The sequence below is a fragment of the Telmatherina bonti genome (assembly GCF_933228915.1).
Source record: "Telmatherina bonti genome assembly, chromosome: 14".
In the NCBI taxonomy this organism is placed as follows: domain Eukaryota; kingdom Metazoa; phylum Chordata; class Actinopteri; order Atheriniformes; family Telmatherinidae; genus Telmatherina; species Telmatherina bonti.
In genome coordinates, this window is record NC_136612.1 from 15,194,364 (window position 1) to 15,211,210 (window position 16,847).

Below are 16,847 nucleotides of genomic sequence, written 5' to 3' on the forward strand. Positions count from 1 at the left end.
CCAAAAGCTGAATATCCCTAACTTTTTGTGAATAGTGTATATGTAATATTAGTATCATAACCTTATTTTACTCCTTAAGTGATACAGTGATAATACAGTGATGTGTGGAGATATGACTTAACTCTTCTAACTAACTACAAAGTGTGTATGATTATTTAAGTTTTGTTCCACAACAGAGTCAACTAAATGCTGTTTTCTCCACAGTGGGATCCCAACAGTACCTGGAACTGTGACTCTGAAAAAAGATGCTAACAATCTGATCGGCATTAGTATTGGTGGAGGAGCGCAGTACTGTCCCTGCCTCTATATTGTCCAGGTAAGTGCAGAAAAAGATCTGTTACTTTATTCATTTCACAAATAAAACTGTACATTACATTAGTTTCTGCCACTATGACGGAGGAGACAGGGAATTTCTTTTAAAAAATCCTTCATTCTTTCTTACTTAACTTTTGTTACCTTGTTGATGGGATTTGCTCTTGTCCAACAGGTGTTTGATAACACTCCAGCAGCTCTGGATGGGACGCTGGCCGCAGGTGATGAGATCACTGGTGTGAACGGGAAACCAGTGAAAGGAAAAACAAAGGTGGAGGTGGCCAAGATGATTCAGGCTGTCCAGGTACTCGGGTTCTGTGAATGGAAGTAAAAGCTCTGAACGTAATGGGAGACTGGCTCTTACAGAACTGGTCACACTTGCAGTTCAATTAACCAGATGCATTTGATGAGAAGCACCTGGCAGCTGTTTACCCACATAACACAACTGCATTTTAGCTTAGTTTTTGTTGTTTAAATAATATGTTGGTGTGTATATATGTTGTCCTTCTGTGGTTGTATTTCGGTGTAAATTAGTTAAATGATTTGATCCATAAAACCTTAGAATGGAAAGTGAGTATTTTCTAGACAACGACATATCAGAGTAATTTTTGCTTTAATATTTCTTTAACATTAAAATGGAAATTAAATGTAAAATAACTTAGATGTTATATCTTTTATTTTAGCATTTCTGTTTGTAGCAGGCAAAATAAGATCAGTCTCACCACAAAACACACATGTGCAGCATTTACATGTGCAGAAAATGGCCTAATTCTACTTCAGTTAGATTTTACAGGTAAGAAATGTTCATAATTTCAACCCACAATGGCTGTTTTAATCGCTGTAAACATCAAGAGTTGTAAATATTTGTTGTAATTAAATTAATCTCACAATAATCCTCATATTTCAGATGTCTGAGCATTTAAACATTTCATTTAATTTATTTAGTTTATTGACAGGGACAATGTACATCAACATTAATCACAAAGACAAAATGCTTTGTACCAGATTATAGCTCTCAGAATTAATTTCCATCTGGAGTTCCTGGACTAACAAGACACACAAACATTAATTAAACACAAAATAATGCAAAACGATACAAAAGTTCAACATTTCAGAATAAAACGTTGAATGACTTGGCTGAAATCTGCAACGTACATCAGAGTAAACAGCAAAAGAAGAGTGGAAGATTACCTCACTTTTTTTATATGACCGGCTTTGTCAGTGAATAATCCTGTAGTGGGGAACCAGTTGTGAGCCCAGCATCAGACTAAGGAAAAGGGATTTCACCGGCTCACCAGTCTGAGCCGGAGAGGTGGAGACTATAGACCGTAGCATGCGGTGAAACATCACCACTGCAGAGCTGCTGTGTTGTTTCTGTCTCCTTTTGTTCAGACCCAGAAAAATTCCATGACTTCCTGCATGGTGGGATAAAGCCTGTGTTTAGTGTGGGAATTAAAGGATTACATGATGTTGGTGTTTCTCGTCAGGGCCGCATACGGCATGCGGATGTCACTTCTGCACAATGAAGCTGCTGAACTTTTGCACATCATTCTTCAATCATAAAATCCGCAACAACAATCCACAACAACACTCTTAGTTTTATATCCAACAGAGTATGATCTTCCATCATATGCTGCATATTTACATTGTTGATAAATCTGCTTGTTTTGGTTTTGTGTCCACAGGAAGACGCAGTAATCCACTACAACAAACTCCAGGCTGACCCGAAGCAGGGGAAGTCTCTGGACATAGGTACCTTCCAGCTGTCACATGTCCACATTAACATGAATCTCTTGTTGTTTACTGAAACTTTCTGTGAAATGTGTGTTTACCTGTCATGGACTGCATTTATTTTCAGTCCTGCTTTGGGAATTGAAACATATATTTTGTGTGTTTCAGTGCTGAAAAAAGTCAAACACCGTCTGGTGGAGAATATGAGTTCAGGCACTGCAGACGCTCTCGGACTCAGCAGAGCGATTCTGTGCAACGGTAACGTCATTAAGAACGTCGCTGGTGTGAACACTTCTGGTCTGATCCTGCAGGTAGATTAAAGTGTTTTCTCCACAGATGGCCTCGTCAAAAGACTGGAGGAGTTGGAGAAGACAGCAGAGCTCTACAAAGGTGGAGAAATAATTCCTACCAAGCGTTTGTCTGTGTCGTCGTGTGGTGCCGTAACTCTCGTTTACTCTTCAGTTATCAATCATGTTTAGTGGTTGTTTTGATCCTTTTCTAACACCAGTTAAAAGAAAAGTTACAGACAAATGCTGTAGCATCTGTTTTATATTGGCTCCTTACTGGGAGTGTATGGCAGTTTCAGACCAGTTCTGAAGACGATGTGAGTCCTGCAGGCTAAAACTCTGCTGCTGCCAGGAGCAAAGGATCATTTTTAATCTATTTAACAAGACCAAATCAACCATAAAGGACATTACTAGGTATAAAAACATCAGTAAACAAGAACCCCAGATTGAAAATAACAATAATATTTGAGTCAGGTGTGTGTTCAGATGAGTTATTGATTATGATGATAATTCTGTCTTTTTCCCTCTGTTTGCTTGCAGGACTGATGGAACACACCAAGAGGCTTCTCAGAGCTTTCTTTGAGCTTTCTCAAACTCACAGAGGTCAGTTACTTTATTGACAAAAATCAACAACGGAAATGAACAAAACCTTAAAATCTCAGTGATTATGTTTGTTGAACTCATCACTTTCACTGCCAGGCTGCTTACATAGACTGGAGCTGATGAGTGTTAGACCACATGTAGCAGATACCTTTACTGATGAAATGACATCTAAACCTCTGCACAGCGTTATGTTGACTTTTTTTTTTTTTTTCTTTCATTTACAAAAATAAAAAAATAACTGATCTTTCACAGTTTTTAAAAAAAAATTTTTTTATCATGTTCTTCTCAATTTCTCCTACGATGCCATGGTTTCACACACAGTTCCGTCCAGATGACTTTTGTCATTTAGAGAAAAAAAAAAAAAAGCTCTTTAACAGTTTAACATTTTTAGATTTTGATCTGCACACACAAAAGAAACTTGTAACTTTTACAAGTTTTTGTTTTTTGATGTCATAATTGTGCCGGAAGGAAGGATAGCTGTAGCTCGCTACAGCTAATTGGGATCCTAAATAAACTAAACATTTTCTTCCTCTCATGTTGCCATGGTTTCACACACAGTTCCATCTGACGTGTCTGATGATGTGTTTTCAGCGTTTGGAGATGTTTTTTCTGTTATCGGTGTGCGAGAGCCGCAGGCCGCAGCCAGTGAGGCGTTTGTAAAGTTTGCTGATGCTCATCGCAGCATCGAGAAATACGGGATCCAGCTACTGAAAACCATCAAACCTGTAAGTCAACTTTTTCTTTTGCTTTGAACGATTGTTGCTCTGAAATACAAACATTTTCTCTTCAGATAACAAAACATCTGAGTCACCTTTTATTAAATCCTAAATATAAAAGCAAACCTTTCAGTTCAGACGTCACTGAACCGTCATGTGTTGATGTGCAGATGCTCCATGACCTGAACACCTACCTTCACAAGGCCATACCAGACACCAAGCTGACCATACGCAAGTACCTGGATGTAAAGTTTGAATACCTGGTAAGACCTCCGCTCCCTGTTCTCTGATGCTGCAGTTTTAGATCCGTTCTGTGTGTTTATTATGAGTCAGCAGACTAATGAATTCCCTCTCTCTTCCAGTCGTACTGCCTGAAGGTGAAGGAGATGGATGATGAAGAGTACAGCAGTATTGTGAGTAGTGATTTTTAAAAAAAATCCTATATAAATGGTAAATATGCCTCCTTGCATTTGTATTCTACACAGTAGGAGGAGTTTCTCTGTAGATCAGTGTTCCTCATCGCATGCGGCTCACTGACTCTTGACTTGCAGCTCGTGAAGCAGCCACTGGCTTTCTGAAATGCTATCTAAACAAGTCATAATGATCCTGAACGCTGCAGTTCTCTCCTCAAACAGGCGCTGCAGGCTGCTTGCAGAAACTTTGCTGTCCTAACGGCCCTAACAGACCCTGTCAGAGTTGCCAGTTTTGGCTGATTTCAGCTGCACCGAACCCCGCCAGAGAGCTGCTCCATTGGTAGCTCCATATATAATGAAAACGAGACACCCACATTCTGGAGGCTTTTCTTATATTTTCACCATATACTGTTGCATAAGAATGCCATTACTCCGTGCAATATTTAGCATCACCATTCCTTGCTAAAAAGCTGAATGTTACTGATTTGGCAACGTAGCAGGATACGCAGCGTGGCAACACTTTTACGGGGGGGGTGGTGGTGGCTCTCCTCTTGTCTTAGTATATTGAGATCGCCTCTTGTTGTATTTACAGTGAGGATCACTGCTGTAGATTATGCTGCATTCAGTGTCAATATAAAAAGATTAGAATTAGTTGTTTTTTACTTATTTGTTTTTGTTTGAACGGTTTTGCTTGATCACTTTCAGCCCAGTTAGATTAAAAAAAGCACATTAAAACTCAAAACATTAACATTACAGTGTGGGTCACATATTCACCGTCGTACCAGCAGGAATTCAGAGTTCAACCACAATAAGACCACGAATTATTCTTTCCAAGAATAATTTTTTATTTTAATTTTTTTTTCATATGAAGTCTATGGTCACCCTGCAGGATCGTTTCTATTCTTCACCTCAGTCCATCTTATGGAGACGTTTCGGTGGATGAATAATGTCATGATGTTACAGCCTGAACATGATGGATTTTCTCTCATTTCCAGCTTGATCACTTGCAGACAAAAATGTCTCACGTTTCTGTGAAACCTTAAAAAAAATTTGCAATATTAATAAAAATCCTAAATTCTGTGTCATTATATGAAAAGGAAGGTTAAGTTGTTGAAGTATTTGTTGAGTGTTTCACTCTCCTGAATCCGTCCACATGTCGACGTGACTGAGAGCTGCTCATCAGTCGGCCTCTAGATTCACAAAACGAGCTTTTTCTCTTCAAAGTCAAGTGTTGCTCCTGTCCCAGCGTCTTTAAAACATGTTGCTGATTTTAAATTAGCATAAATTGCATTTTCAAAATGTCAATGAAATCCCTGTTTCTCCGTCGTCGGGGAAGAAAAAGCCGACTAGTGACCGTTTCCTCAGGCTGCTGCTGGCCGGCGGCTGTTCCAGTAATAATACATATAATAGGTGCCACTCATTCAGGAACGCAGAGATTTTAAGGTTGGAAAGTTGCAGAGTGCGTTTTTAATAATCTGATTTATTTCATGGAATTTCTTTTTCTTCTTTTTCCTTAATTGCAGCCACATTTATTGACACGAGCTTGTCTTTAACCTGCTTCCTCACCAGGCCGTTGGAGAGCCGCTGTATCGCGTCAGCACCGGGAACTACGAGTACCGTTTGGTGCTGCGGTGTCGGCAGGAGGCTCGCGCGCGCTTTGCTAAAATGAGGAAAGACGTCTTAGAGAAGATAGAGCTGCTGGACCAGAAACATGGTTTGTTTGTTTTACGCTTTCTTTGTTTAAACTTCACTATTTTCTCCCTTCGTTCACTTCAGGACTTGTAAACGAGGCTCCGTCTTGCGTTGATTTGTCAGCCTTCAAACCGCGTCAGAGTTCATAAAGTTGCAGTTTTTTTCCCAACATTTGCATGAGGTGTTCAGATAAAAATGTTAAAAGTGGTTGGTAGGGCTGCTCGATTATGGCAAAATTCATAATCACAATATTTTTGACTGAAATTGAGATCTCGATTATTTAACACGATTATCCTTTTATCTTTAACAACATGATATTTTTTTACATTAAACCGTGACTTTTAAAAAATGTCTTTAGGTTTCCACATATTTTAGAAAACAAACAAATAACATGAAGCTGCAAATACTGATGTAAACTGAATAGATAAATATAAGTAAGGATTAAACAACGCTGCGCGTCGTGTTCTCGACACCGTGTCGGGAATTATAACCGTCTAACACGTCTAACGGTTCCGAGTTGTTTAATCCACTTATACCACGGTTCCACAAAATAAACATTTTATAACAAATTTCTATTTCTTTTTTTCAACATTTGCTAAATATACTAAATTATACAAACTATTTCATGTTGGTCTGGATGTAGTTTTATACCAAACAACCGCTGTCAGGCTGATCTGAACCAGTTGATTAACACGTTGCTATGGTAACGCCCCGTAACGGTGGGATATTACAGTGTTTAACTCTCCAAACTATGTATACTAACAAAATGCAGCCAGTTGTCACTGACAATGGTATAAACTATGTTTAGGTGAACTTCCACAACCTACTGCAGTTATTCTACATTGACCTGCAGCCGGAGCCGACTGAGACGGCTACCTGGGAGCGCTTTAGGACGGGAGAGGCTCCCGCTGCTCCTTCCTTACAGTAAATGCAGAACAATATGTGCCTTCAAGTCAGTCGCCACAACACCAGAAAAGTCTCTAATAACTCCAGTAAAAGTTGCTAGATTTGTCGCTTTTAACAAAAAAAGTCGCCAGATTTAGCGAGAAAGTCGCCAAGTTGGCAACAGTGTCTGAATGAAAGCAAAGCGGCTGTGGGAGGAGTTTACAGCACAGCGCTGCAACGCCAGAGACGCTCGATTAGCAGCTGAAGACAGCAGGGGAGGAAACTGCAAAGAAAGGAAAAATAATCACACCCTTTTATTTTTATGATCGTTGAAAACCCAGATCGTATTTGAGATAAAAACCCGATTAATCGCCCGGCCATCGTGGTTGGATGCGAACACAGTGAGCTTTCGCAGCCACTTCAGGTTACTTCTGGACAGATTTTGAGATACTCAGCTTTACCTGCATGTCAGACATTTATTACCACTTACCACCCTTCCTCCTGCTTCTCCTCTTCATCTCCAGTTCAGGACATTGTCTTCCAGCTGCAGCGCTTCGTCTCAGGCATGTCTCATTACTACGACGAGTGCTTCGCCGTTCTGAAGGAGGCGGACGTCTTCCCCATCGAAGTGGACCTTTCCCGCACGGCGATCAACTACAGCAGCCAGTCACTCTCTTACACAGATGAAGAGGAAGAGGACGGAGGAGGTGGAGAGGAAGGAGGAAGCAGACAAGCGGAGAACGGCGTAGAGAAACTGATTGATGACGAATGAGACTGAACGTGCGTCTGCGCAGCCTCATGACATCACGACCATCTGACGCCGCAGCGTTGTTGTCGATGCTGCTGCACGTTTCTGCTTTGTCTTCTCGGGTTTCTCTGAGATCGTGTCTTCTCGGGTTTCTCTGAGATCAACAGCTTTCTGCTTATTTTACCATATTATTGTTTCACTTTGGGAGATTTTTATTTGGGCGTCTCTTTAAAGTTTCTGTGTTTGTTGCATGATGACACAACTTCACAGGAAGGGGGTGTGTCTGAGTGTGAGTGCTGTGTTTGGGTATTGATGCTGCGGAGGGGGGGGGGGGGGGGGGGGGGTCTTTAAACGTAGAGTTGTGCCTTCTTTGCCACGTCTGAAGTCGATGGGTCCGAGTGTCCGTCTCCGTGATACTGAATGTTGTTTCCTTTATATTTACCTTCTGTTAAACTACCTACGATGTTACTTTCTAAATGTTACAGAAAACATCTGTAAATGTAAGAAACAGCTAAAAAGAAGTATCATTTATCAGCGATATTAAGGACAGTAATGGATATTAATGAAAAATAATGACTTTTTTTTGTCCTGGAGGAGTGAAATACCTGTTTTCTTTCTTATCTGTGTATTTGAAGTTGTTCCTCAGCAGATTATTCTTCCCAGCTGTCAGATAAATATCAGCTTTAACACAGTTTAACAGAAACAGCACAGGACTGTATTTCTTACTTCCTCTCAGCTGTTCTGCTACATTCCTGCTGAATGTTGTGGGTTTAAACACACACACACACACACACACACACACACACAGCTTTACTCTGCTGGACACTACATGTTTAAAAGAAAGCAAAATGTATTCATTCTTGTCATATTTATTCTGTTTTTCAGATTCTATGTAAAAGAAATTGTATTAAATGTGTGAGGACTAATATTTCTATGTAAACACTATGGACTGAATGATGAGCTGCTCATTTATTCTGGTTAACACACCAGACGCATGTCGTAACTGGTTGTCTTATGTTTGCATTTGGTATTTTCCTTTATGAGTTTATGGTGAGTTTGCTGACCAAGCAGAGGGAACAGTTACAGTATGATTAGAGTGAAGCTGATGTGAGCACAGGAAAGGGAAACGTTACCTGAGGAAGGAGTTAAACTATCTGAGAGCAGGACCACAGATTAACTCATTTTACACTTTTTTATTTTGTTGGATGTTTCTTGATTAAAAAAAACATAACTGAAGAAACATACTGCATCATTTTATGCTCAGAAGTTTCCTATCATGTTTTATTATCGTTTGTTTTTATTGACAGATGGTAAACGAGGCCACCTACTGGTTTCCAGTGAGGCCTGGGAATCATGAATACACAATAAAACCTCAGTCTATTATTCTTCTTTAGTCTCTGTACTTCCTGTCATAAACTCAGTATAATCATCCTTCTATTCTTGGTTTTTTCACAGCGTTTTGCTTTGCTGAAGTTTGGATTTCATTCCTGCCTCAGTAAAAGGGTCATGGATAAACATATGAATCATTTTTGTGTTTCTCCTCTATTCACGCACCATCTCATTAACTCCTCCATACGCAGGTAACCATAAATATATTACTTTTAGTCCCTCTGTCTGAGTATAGAATTAGCTGCTGAGAGAAAAGCTACAGGATATCTCAGGCTGGTTGCTGACAGACTTGGAATTAGAAGAGATCACTGATGTTACGGGTTTCACCTCCTTAACCAGTTACAGAGCAACAGAAGAGGCAACATCCCTCCAGTATATGCAGATAAACCATCACTAACTCAGAAATATGAATGTTACGACAAAATAAATATTAATTCTGTTTACTAAGTTCTTTCCTGCATCTGTAAAAGTTTCTTCTTCCTGCCTTTTAACAGTTGCGGAATCTGACTGTTTGGTAAAATGATCCTGTCCAACATCATGTCTATTAATCCAGGGGCCTCATTTATAAAGCTGTAGCATGCACAAAACCCGGCGTATGCCAATTATAGTCAACTTTTGGGATTTATGAAAACACAACTTGGTGATAAAATGTCCCTACCTCCAGGCCAAATCTGTCCCTGCATAAAATCTGGAGACACTAATTGCAGATAATAAAACCAAAGAAATGGTGTGAAATTTGAGATATTTGTGTAAAATCACATATAAAATTTCACACAAAATGTTATAGGCTACATCAAGATTATTCGTAAAAATTATGAAAATGTATATTTGATGTCGATCCTCCACCACCAATAAATCTGGATTTACAACAGAAATGTTATTAATAAGAACGTCAACCATTAAAATATGTCCTGAAACGAAGTCGTTCCACATGTTATGAAAGCCAGATCACACAATAAGTCAAACAGTATGGCTGCCATACAAATTAAGTTCTAATTGCAATTAAAATGACGTGATCGCCCATCATTAGGCTATGATCAGGGTATTCACTTAAAAAATCTTTTCTTTTTTTTTTCAAATAAATTAAAATAATTCTCATAGAATTTTGTCATATTCATGGTTTTTTTTTTTTTAAGGATCTTTTTACTTGTTTTGTTGGGCATTACAGGAGCAGAATGATGGTCTGGCTACTGTGTTGTTTTCTCCTCATTTCCTCATCAAAAATCAGAAATATTGAAGAATTGTGAGAACGGCAATTACATTGAATCGACACCCAAAAATATCGTAATCGAATCCAATCGGGACAAAAGCATGTCGTCACAGCCCCATTATTTAGGCAAACCCATCTACACATACAAAGCATGAAGTCATAGTTGGATATAAAATGCACCGCAATGTGTAAATACGCACAGTGGCCTAACTGTCCCTGCTGGTGGACATGGCGCATGGAGACTCTGGAGTGGAGTCCGGCACCTTCCAAAGGAAATGGACTGACAGGTCTGGGCGGATCACGCCTTTTCCCAACCCAGAGCGCAGAGTAACAGTATCCACCAACAGTTTTTATAACACTTTCCCATGTATCCAAACCTTTTCCTGGCGCTGTATTTAATCATACAAGAGAATATCGTCCAACGTGAGATCTAAAGAGATGAAGCACACATGAGATTCCTAAACATTTAGTCTAAAATCCTTCAACTATTATGTCTGTTTCCACTGCTTTTCCTCTCTTGAAGCAAATCTGAGCAAATAGAGGCGGTTTACATTTTGTAGCATGCACTGTAGATGATCTAAACGTAAATAAAGTGTGAACAACTCAGCCAGAACATCCAGAACAATGTTAATGAATTCTGGGTCACATCATAGGACCATCTGCTTGCAGTGATATCCACAAGCAAGCATCTCTGCATCTCATTTTCTCTCAAGCTGTGCTCCTGTTGGTATATTAGATATTACAACAGCAGACACATAGCATGTATCTTTTATCCTCTGTTTGTGTTCATTTCTGCTAATTCAGCATTTGGTATTTGTGTGCACAAGATGTTGCAGGAAAACATAGCAGTTGGATTGAAAACTAACAGCGATGCACCACTTAGAGTGGTCCTGCAAGTGTTGGGAGTTTCCCTGCTGCAACACACCTGATACATATTAGACTCTGCAGACATATGCAGAACTTATCAAACTTTGCACCACTGATTTGAGTCAGATGTGTCGCAGCAGGGTAACGACTTTATTTATAATATTTGCAGGGTTGTGGCCCGGAGCTGCACACCCCTGACTTAAAGAGACCTCCATAGTTTGGACTGGCTTAGCTAGATCACCTAAAGATGTCAGATATGTTGAACAGACAGACCTCTGGAGCATACTTTGGTGTTTAAAGAGTATGTGGTCGTACTGCAACACACATTATTGGCAGATTATACCACTTTTTGAAAATGAATTCGAGCAGCTAACATTTTATTTAATTTTTTAAATGTAAAATGATTTTTAGATTACAGAAGCTCAAAGGGTAGAACAGAAAGTTCACACAGGTTGTTGGTTGTCTACAATGTATGACAAAGAAAATGTAGGATTTTGAGTATTTATCTTACTTGAAGTTGTGTTTGTAACGTTAAGTTTGAAGCCGTTCATCTGGAGTGGAACATGTTTCATTACTAAAGTTTTACGTGATGTTTTTTCTCTTCCTCTTTGTGTTTTTCCAAACACACAGGTGGAGCACACCTTCCCTGCACAGGCCTCTATCAGTGATGGAGCTAAAGACTTAGTTACCAAGCTGCTGAAACATAACCCCATGTGTAGATTGCCCGTCCATGGAGTCATGTCGCACCCCTGGGTGCTTGAGTTCTCCATCAAGAAGCCTACCACCCTGAGCAACGATGAATCCAGACTATTACTCTCCTCTCCAAACATCTGCATGCTGGATTACAGCAAAAGAGATGACATTGTGTGCTGCTGACTTCTCCAAACCTGCTTCTCTGTGACTACAGAATCACTTTATATGGCAGACGTGTCGACCCACATGGCCATTTATCTTTTATTTTTATGTGTCTTGTCTTACCAATGGCTTTCTTGCCTGTAAATATTTCACAGGTTTTTTTTTTTTTTTTGGATAATTATAAAAAGTTTTATTAGGCTTTTATGAAATGCCATTACTTGAAAAGAAATAATTTTAAGTTATGGAATACATCACAAATTTACAACAATGTGTTCATGCATGACAGCTATAGTATGTTTTATTAATCATGAGGCATTGGAGTTCAGCGCTCAGAGTACAGCAAAACCACTGGAACTGGGAGAATTAAAGGTGGAGTATGTAAGATTTTCAATATTTTCAAAATAAATTAACTAATAAAATAACTACAATCATAATTAGTTTTTTTGAACATGTAGGTTCCAGTCTGTCCATATTTGATGCGTTATTAAATTACAAGTTTAATTAATGACAAATGACAAAAAGCACTTTTTTTTAACTGGCAGGCAAACATTTAAGAAGGGTCTTTGTCATTAATTAAACTTGTAATTTAATAACACATCAAATATGGACAGACTGGAACCTACATGTTTAAAAAAAACAACTATCTAGTTATGATTGTAGTTATTTTTTTAGTTAATTTATTTTGAAAATATTGAAAATCTTACATACTCCACCTTTAAACAGATTTTTATTTTATATAGGACAGTGTTAATACTCTTGTACAATAAAATGTTTGACTGTAACTTGGTGTTCTGGTGACCTGATCTGTGACAAACCACCATTTTTCCTAAAATTTTGAACCAATACACTTTCAAGTTAATTTCAGACTCACCCTATCCTGGGGAGATGGGAGGAGTGGGTGAGATTATATATATATATATATATATATATATATATATATATATATATATATATATATATATATATATAAACTGGAGAAGTGGCTCCAACAGAAACCTGGTGAAACATTATATATATATATATATATATATATATATATATATATATATATATATATATATATATATATATATATATATATATCTCACCCACTCCTCCCATCTCCCCAGGATAGGGTGAGTGGCTGTTCATCTCTCTAGCTCGGGTTCTCTATCTTAGCTGTTCCTAGGACTGCACTTTTCTGGACAGAGATGTCTAATGTTTCACCAGGTTTCTGTTGGAGCCACTTCTCCAGTTATATATAAATATATATATATATATATATATATAATATATATATATATATATATATACATAAAAATGTGTGCGTGTGTGTGTGTAAATGAAGCAACTCAAACGGTTCATCCAGATTTTTGCCTCCCTGCACATAAGGAAATCAAGAGAGTGGATGAGCATGTCGGCCAGAGGGCTTTCTATGGCTCTTGTGTTGCTCCTCCACATGCTTCAGCCATGTTCCTCCAGGAGGTCACACTGTTATGTTGTCAAACAAAGGTGCAGTCGGCAGACCCAACCGGAGCTGTTACCAACCAAGTCCCTGGTGAGGATTTAGATCACTGTTCGAGGGTTAGATCACTTAAAAAAAAAACACACATTTTGCCCTGATGCACGCACACAGACTCAACTTCAACTATTTTGCTGCTTTAAATAAGAAGTTTGGGGAAGATACTCCAGTCAGTAAAAGTGGGCAATTTGAATCTATTCTATTCTATAGTCATTTAGCAGACGCTTTTATCCAAAGCGACTTACATACATACACTCATAACCCGATAGACACATCGGGGGGAAACTTGGGGTTCAGTGTCTTTCCCAAGGACACTTGGTCACGTAGTATCTCAGCCAACAAAGCAATGCAGCCATATGGGAAGAGATTTTTTCTGTCTGCCAGGGATTGTCCCTTGTGTATAATAATTTTCTTACAACCAACACAAACACACCACCAATAGCTTCTTAATTTAGAGCCTGTGAGCTTGGGAAAGCTGTAGATTAAATTGGTGGATTTACAACAGTTATACCAAGCCTCCAGACTCATTCAAATATTTCTTTTATGGTTTCTTTTTACAACTCGCAGTGTGTCCAGATGGCATATCTGGATCCAGTGAGTGGTTGTTACTAGTAGCAGCTGCTCTGTTGCAGCAGCCGAGGAGGATCTTGTTTCTGTAATATAGTTGTGCCATGAAGCCGCCACTAGGTGGCAGTGTTGTTTAACACAGCAGCTGGCACAGCAGCTATGTAGAGACATAAAAGAAGAATAAACAATTAAACTCAAAATGGCAACGTTAGCATCATAAAATGGAAAGTGGGTAACAAACTTTATCTGTAAGAAACTAAAATCTCCCAAAACAGACACGCATCAAATGGTTGAGCAGTTTCTAAAAGAGGTACTGGAAAACAAAGTTCTAACTTTTTGTCTTCTCTGTAAGAAGATTCAGACAAAATGACTTATAAATAAGTGATTGTGGAGTCAACATAAAATAGGACACAAACACGCCACCAAACATGCTCCCCAAACCCCCTCTTCAACACATCTCGCCCTGGGCTTCTGCAATATTAAAAAGAGCGTTAATGAGAGAGGAAGAGAACCATGGAAGAAAAAATAAATAAAAAATGGTCCTGTTTCTTGACAAATGTATTTCATGTTTGGATAAAACTAGTCATGTACATTAAGAAGTTGGATTTAAGATGAGACCTCATGAAGCTGCAGGAGCTGAAAGCTTTAATGTAAAATATGTGCAGCAGAGTTGATCTGAGCTCTCAAGCTTCATTGGATCACTGAACAATCGGTGGTGGTTTGAGACCAACATCAGGGGGACAGGGGCTTTGTTGGTGGAAATAACGTGAGAAAATAAAACAATGAGAAAATAGCAAAAAACCTTCAAGGAAAAGTTAAACTGAATGATCAAGGCAACATGACGACAGCAATTCAAGTAGTTATACTGTATTTTCAAAATATATTTATTAGCTAGATTTGACTATCTCAGTTCTCCATTTTAGTAAGGATGAAAAGAAAACAGTAAACAAAAAACAAAGAGCTAAAGTAGTTTTCATTGGATTCAATTTATTGCTGTTCATCTGCTTTCTGATTGCTGGGAGAAGCTCCAGCTTTCCAACGACCCTTAACTGGACTAAGTGGGTAGAGAAAATGAATGAATGATACAACAAATTCATTTCTTTGCATTAATGCATTCATTTTGACAGGGTTGTAACAAGTGGGCTTGGAAACATTGTGATATAATTCTATGAAAGACAGTTAAAACTACAAGTAGTGCATTTTTTTATTCTGTCAAACTGGAAAATTAAGCCGCACTTCAGTTCCATTCAAGTGAAGTTGTTACAAAATATTAATGCCTCCGTCTCTGCCCTCAGCAGGGGGATCTAAGCCTGCTGTCAGGGTGGCAGTGACCCACCCTGGACCCCTCTAGAACCGCCCCTGACAATAATAGCAAAACAGTTTAAACACTCAGAGATGGCAACAAAAGGCTGAGACAAAAGAGAAACATGAGATATCTGAACTTAACTCATTCTTGTTTTATCTCCCCTCATATGCAGATTTATGCTTTCCTACATTTTATTAGTTTATTTTATTCTTTATACCTGGTTTTCTTTATACTTTTGGTATAATGACAACGACTGTTCAGCTAGTAAAATGAATGCTTTAAATTTATGTGTTGCTTTATATTATTAAAGGACCAAAAATCTTTATCCGACTGACAATCTGGAGTCAGTCAGGAATTAATGTAACAAGTCAAAAAGAGATAAAATAATAAGAATTTCAATAAAATGCAAGATACAGGTTTTTAGTGTTCCGGTTATACCTCTTGTTGGTTTATGATGCCATCTACTGGTGAAATCCCTCCACTTCCAGCAGCGTCTACACTGTATTAAAGTGTAAACAGTTAACGCAGCTTGATCCACTGCTGTGTTTCCTGCTGTGTCTGTGTCAGTGGCTGAGGGGACTCAAACACAATTGCAAGCTTAAGGGTCTGCCCTCGTAGCCACAACGGTCCTCCTAAAAAAGGCAGGGTGAGCAGAGTTGATGCCACACTAAAAAGTCTAGTTAATAAGTTTATTAAACTCCAGACGCTTCAAATATGTGTCCCCGTGGAGTCCTCTGGTGTGCAATACGGCGTTTTAGGTGCTTCGTCGTCTCTCTCCCTCACTGCGCAGCCGCACTCTCAGCCCGCCTGCGGAGAAGAACAGATGCGGCAGTCCACCGTTCGAAGAGCTTCCTCACTCCCCCCACCTGGCCCCGCAGCCAGCCTCCAGTTCAAGGTCCGAATTAGTCTTACTCACGCTTTTCCCGGGCCACGTAAGGTTTCCGGCGGCCCAGGGCTGAGTAGTCAGGCCAACAACCTCAGAACTGCTGCGGTTTCCCGATCCTGCCTCTGCTCCTGGCGAGTGAGCTGCGCGTCCGGCTCTGTTCCTCTGCCGTCCTTCTCTGCCGTTCCTCTCTGCCTCAGCTGTGGCTTCACTTAAATAATGTCCAGGTGCACACAGCTGTTCCTGCTCATCAATTAGCTGAGGGATGGATGGGCCTCAGTAGGGATTGGTGGCAGCACACAATTTAAAATACACAACAATACAATCTAAAATGAGCATGCACTGTAACAAATCAAAATAAAACTAATCTTTGGCCCAATCACATACCCCCATTGCTAAATGTTAGCAGTCTCTGTAACAGTCATTGTCTGTAACGCTCTGGTGGTACTCCCAAGTTCCTCCTGGACGAGCGACGCAGCTGCTCTCCTTCCATAGGCACTGTCGGCATGGGGATGCAATAAACCATTGGCAGTTCTTTAGGGCCCTCCGTGTCTGACTGCAGAGGGGTAGACGCTTGTTGCCAGGGGTCCCCTGTACACAGCTTAAGAGAGTTCCTGTGCAACACTTTCTCCTTGCCCCCTTTCTCTGGCCTAACTTTATACACCAGTCCTGTATTGCCAACCAGGGTCATAATCACATGAGGTACAGGGTTCCAAAAGCTATGCAACTTACCCTGTCCCTGCCTGTTGCGGCCCCTGATCCACACTCGTTCCCCAGGCAACAACGGGGCAGCACCAGCCCTCTGATCGTACTGGGTTTTCATCTGTTCTGCTTTCTTGGACATCTCAGCACGGGCCAGGCCATATGCAAAGATAAGTTTCT

The 16,847-nt window shown here is 39.6% G+C and overlaps 2 protein-coding genes across 2 annotated transcripts in view; one reads left to right on the forward strand and one right to left on the reverse strand.

The window, feature by feature from the left end:
- Positions 1 to 525, reverse strand: part of LOC306765299 (galectin-2-like) — a gene marked incomplete at its 3' end in the record, with an annotated part of 8,452 nt that extends 7,927 nt beyond the window's left edge. Inside the window, exon 1 of the mRNA XM_079252712.1 lies at positions 457 to 525. The remainder of the gene's footprint in view (positions 1 to 456) is intronic.
- pick1 (protein interacting with prkca 1) overlaps positions 1 to 7,683 on the forward strand; it is a 13,369-nt gene extending 5,686 nt beyond the window's left edge. The window contains exons 3-13 of the mRNA XM_079252710.1: positions 205 to 316; positions 488 to 616; positions 1,998 to 2,064; positions 2,212 to 2,301; positions 2,380 to 2,433; positions 2,871 to 2,933; positions 3,525 to 3,658; positions 3,820 to 3,912; positions 4,012 to 4,062; positions 5,632 to 5,776; positions 7,164 to 7,683. Of these exons, the coding sequence (XP_079108836.1) occupies positions 205 to 316; positions 488 to 616; positions 1,998 to 2,064; positions 2,212 to 2,301; positions 2,380 to 2,433; positions 2,871 to 2,933; positions 3,525 to 3,658; positions 3,820 to 3,912; positions 4,012 to 4,062; positions 5,632 to 5,776; positions 7,164 to 7,411 (1,186 nt within the window). The 3' untranslated portion in view covers positions 7,412 to 7,683. The remainder of the gene's footprint in view (positions 1 to 204; positions 317 to 487; positions 617 to 1,997; positions 2,065 to 2,211; positions 2,302 to 2,379; positions 2,434 to 2,870; positions 2,934 to 3,524; positions 3,659 to 3,819; positions 3,913 to 4,011; positions 4,063 to 5,631; positions 5,777 to 7,163) is intronic.
- The last annotated feature ends 9,164 nt before the right edge of the window (positions 7,684 to 16,847 follow it).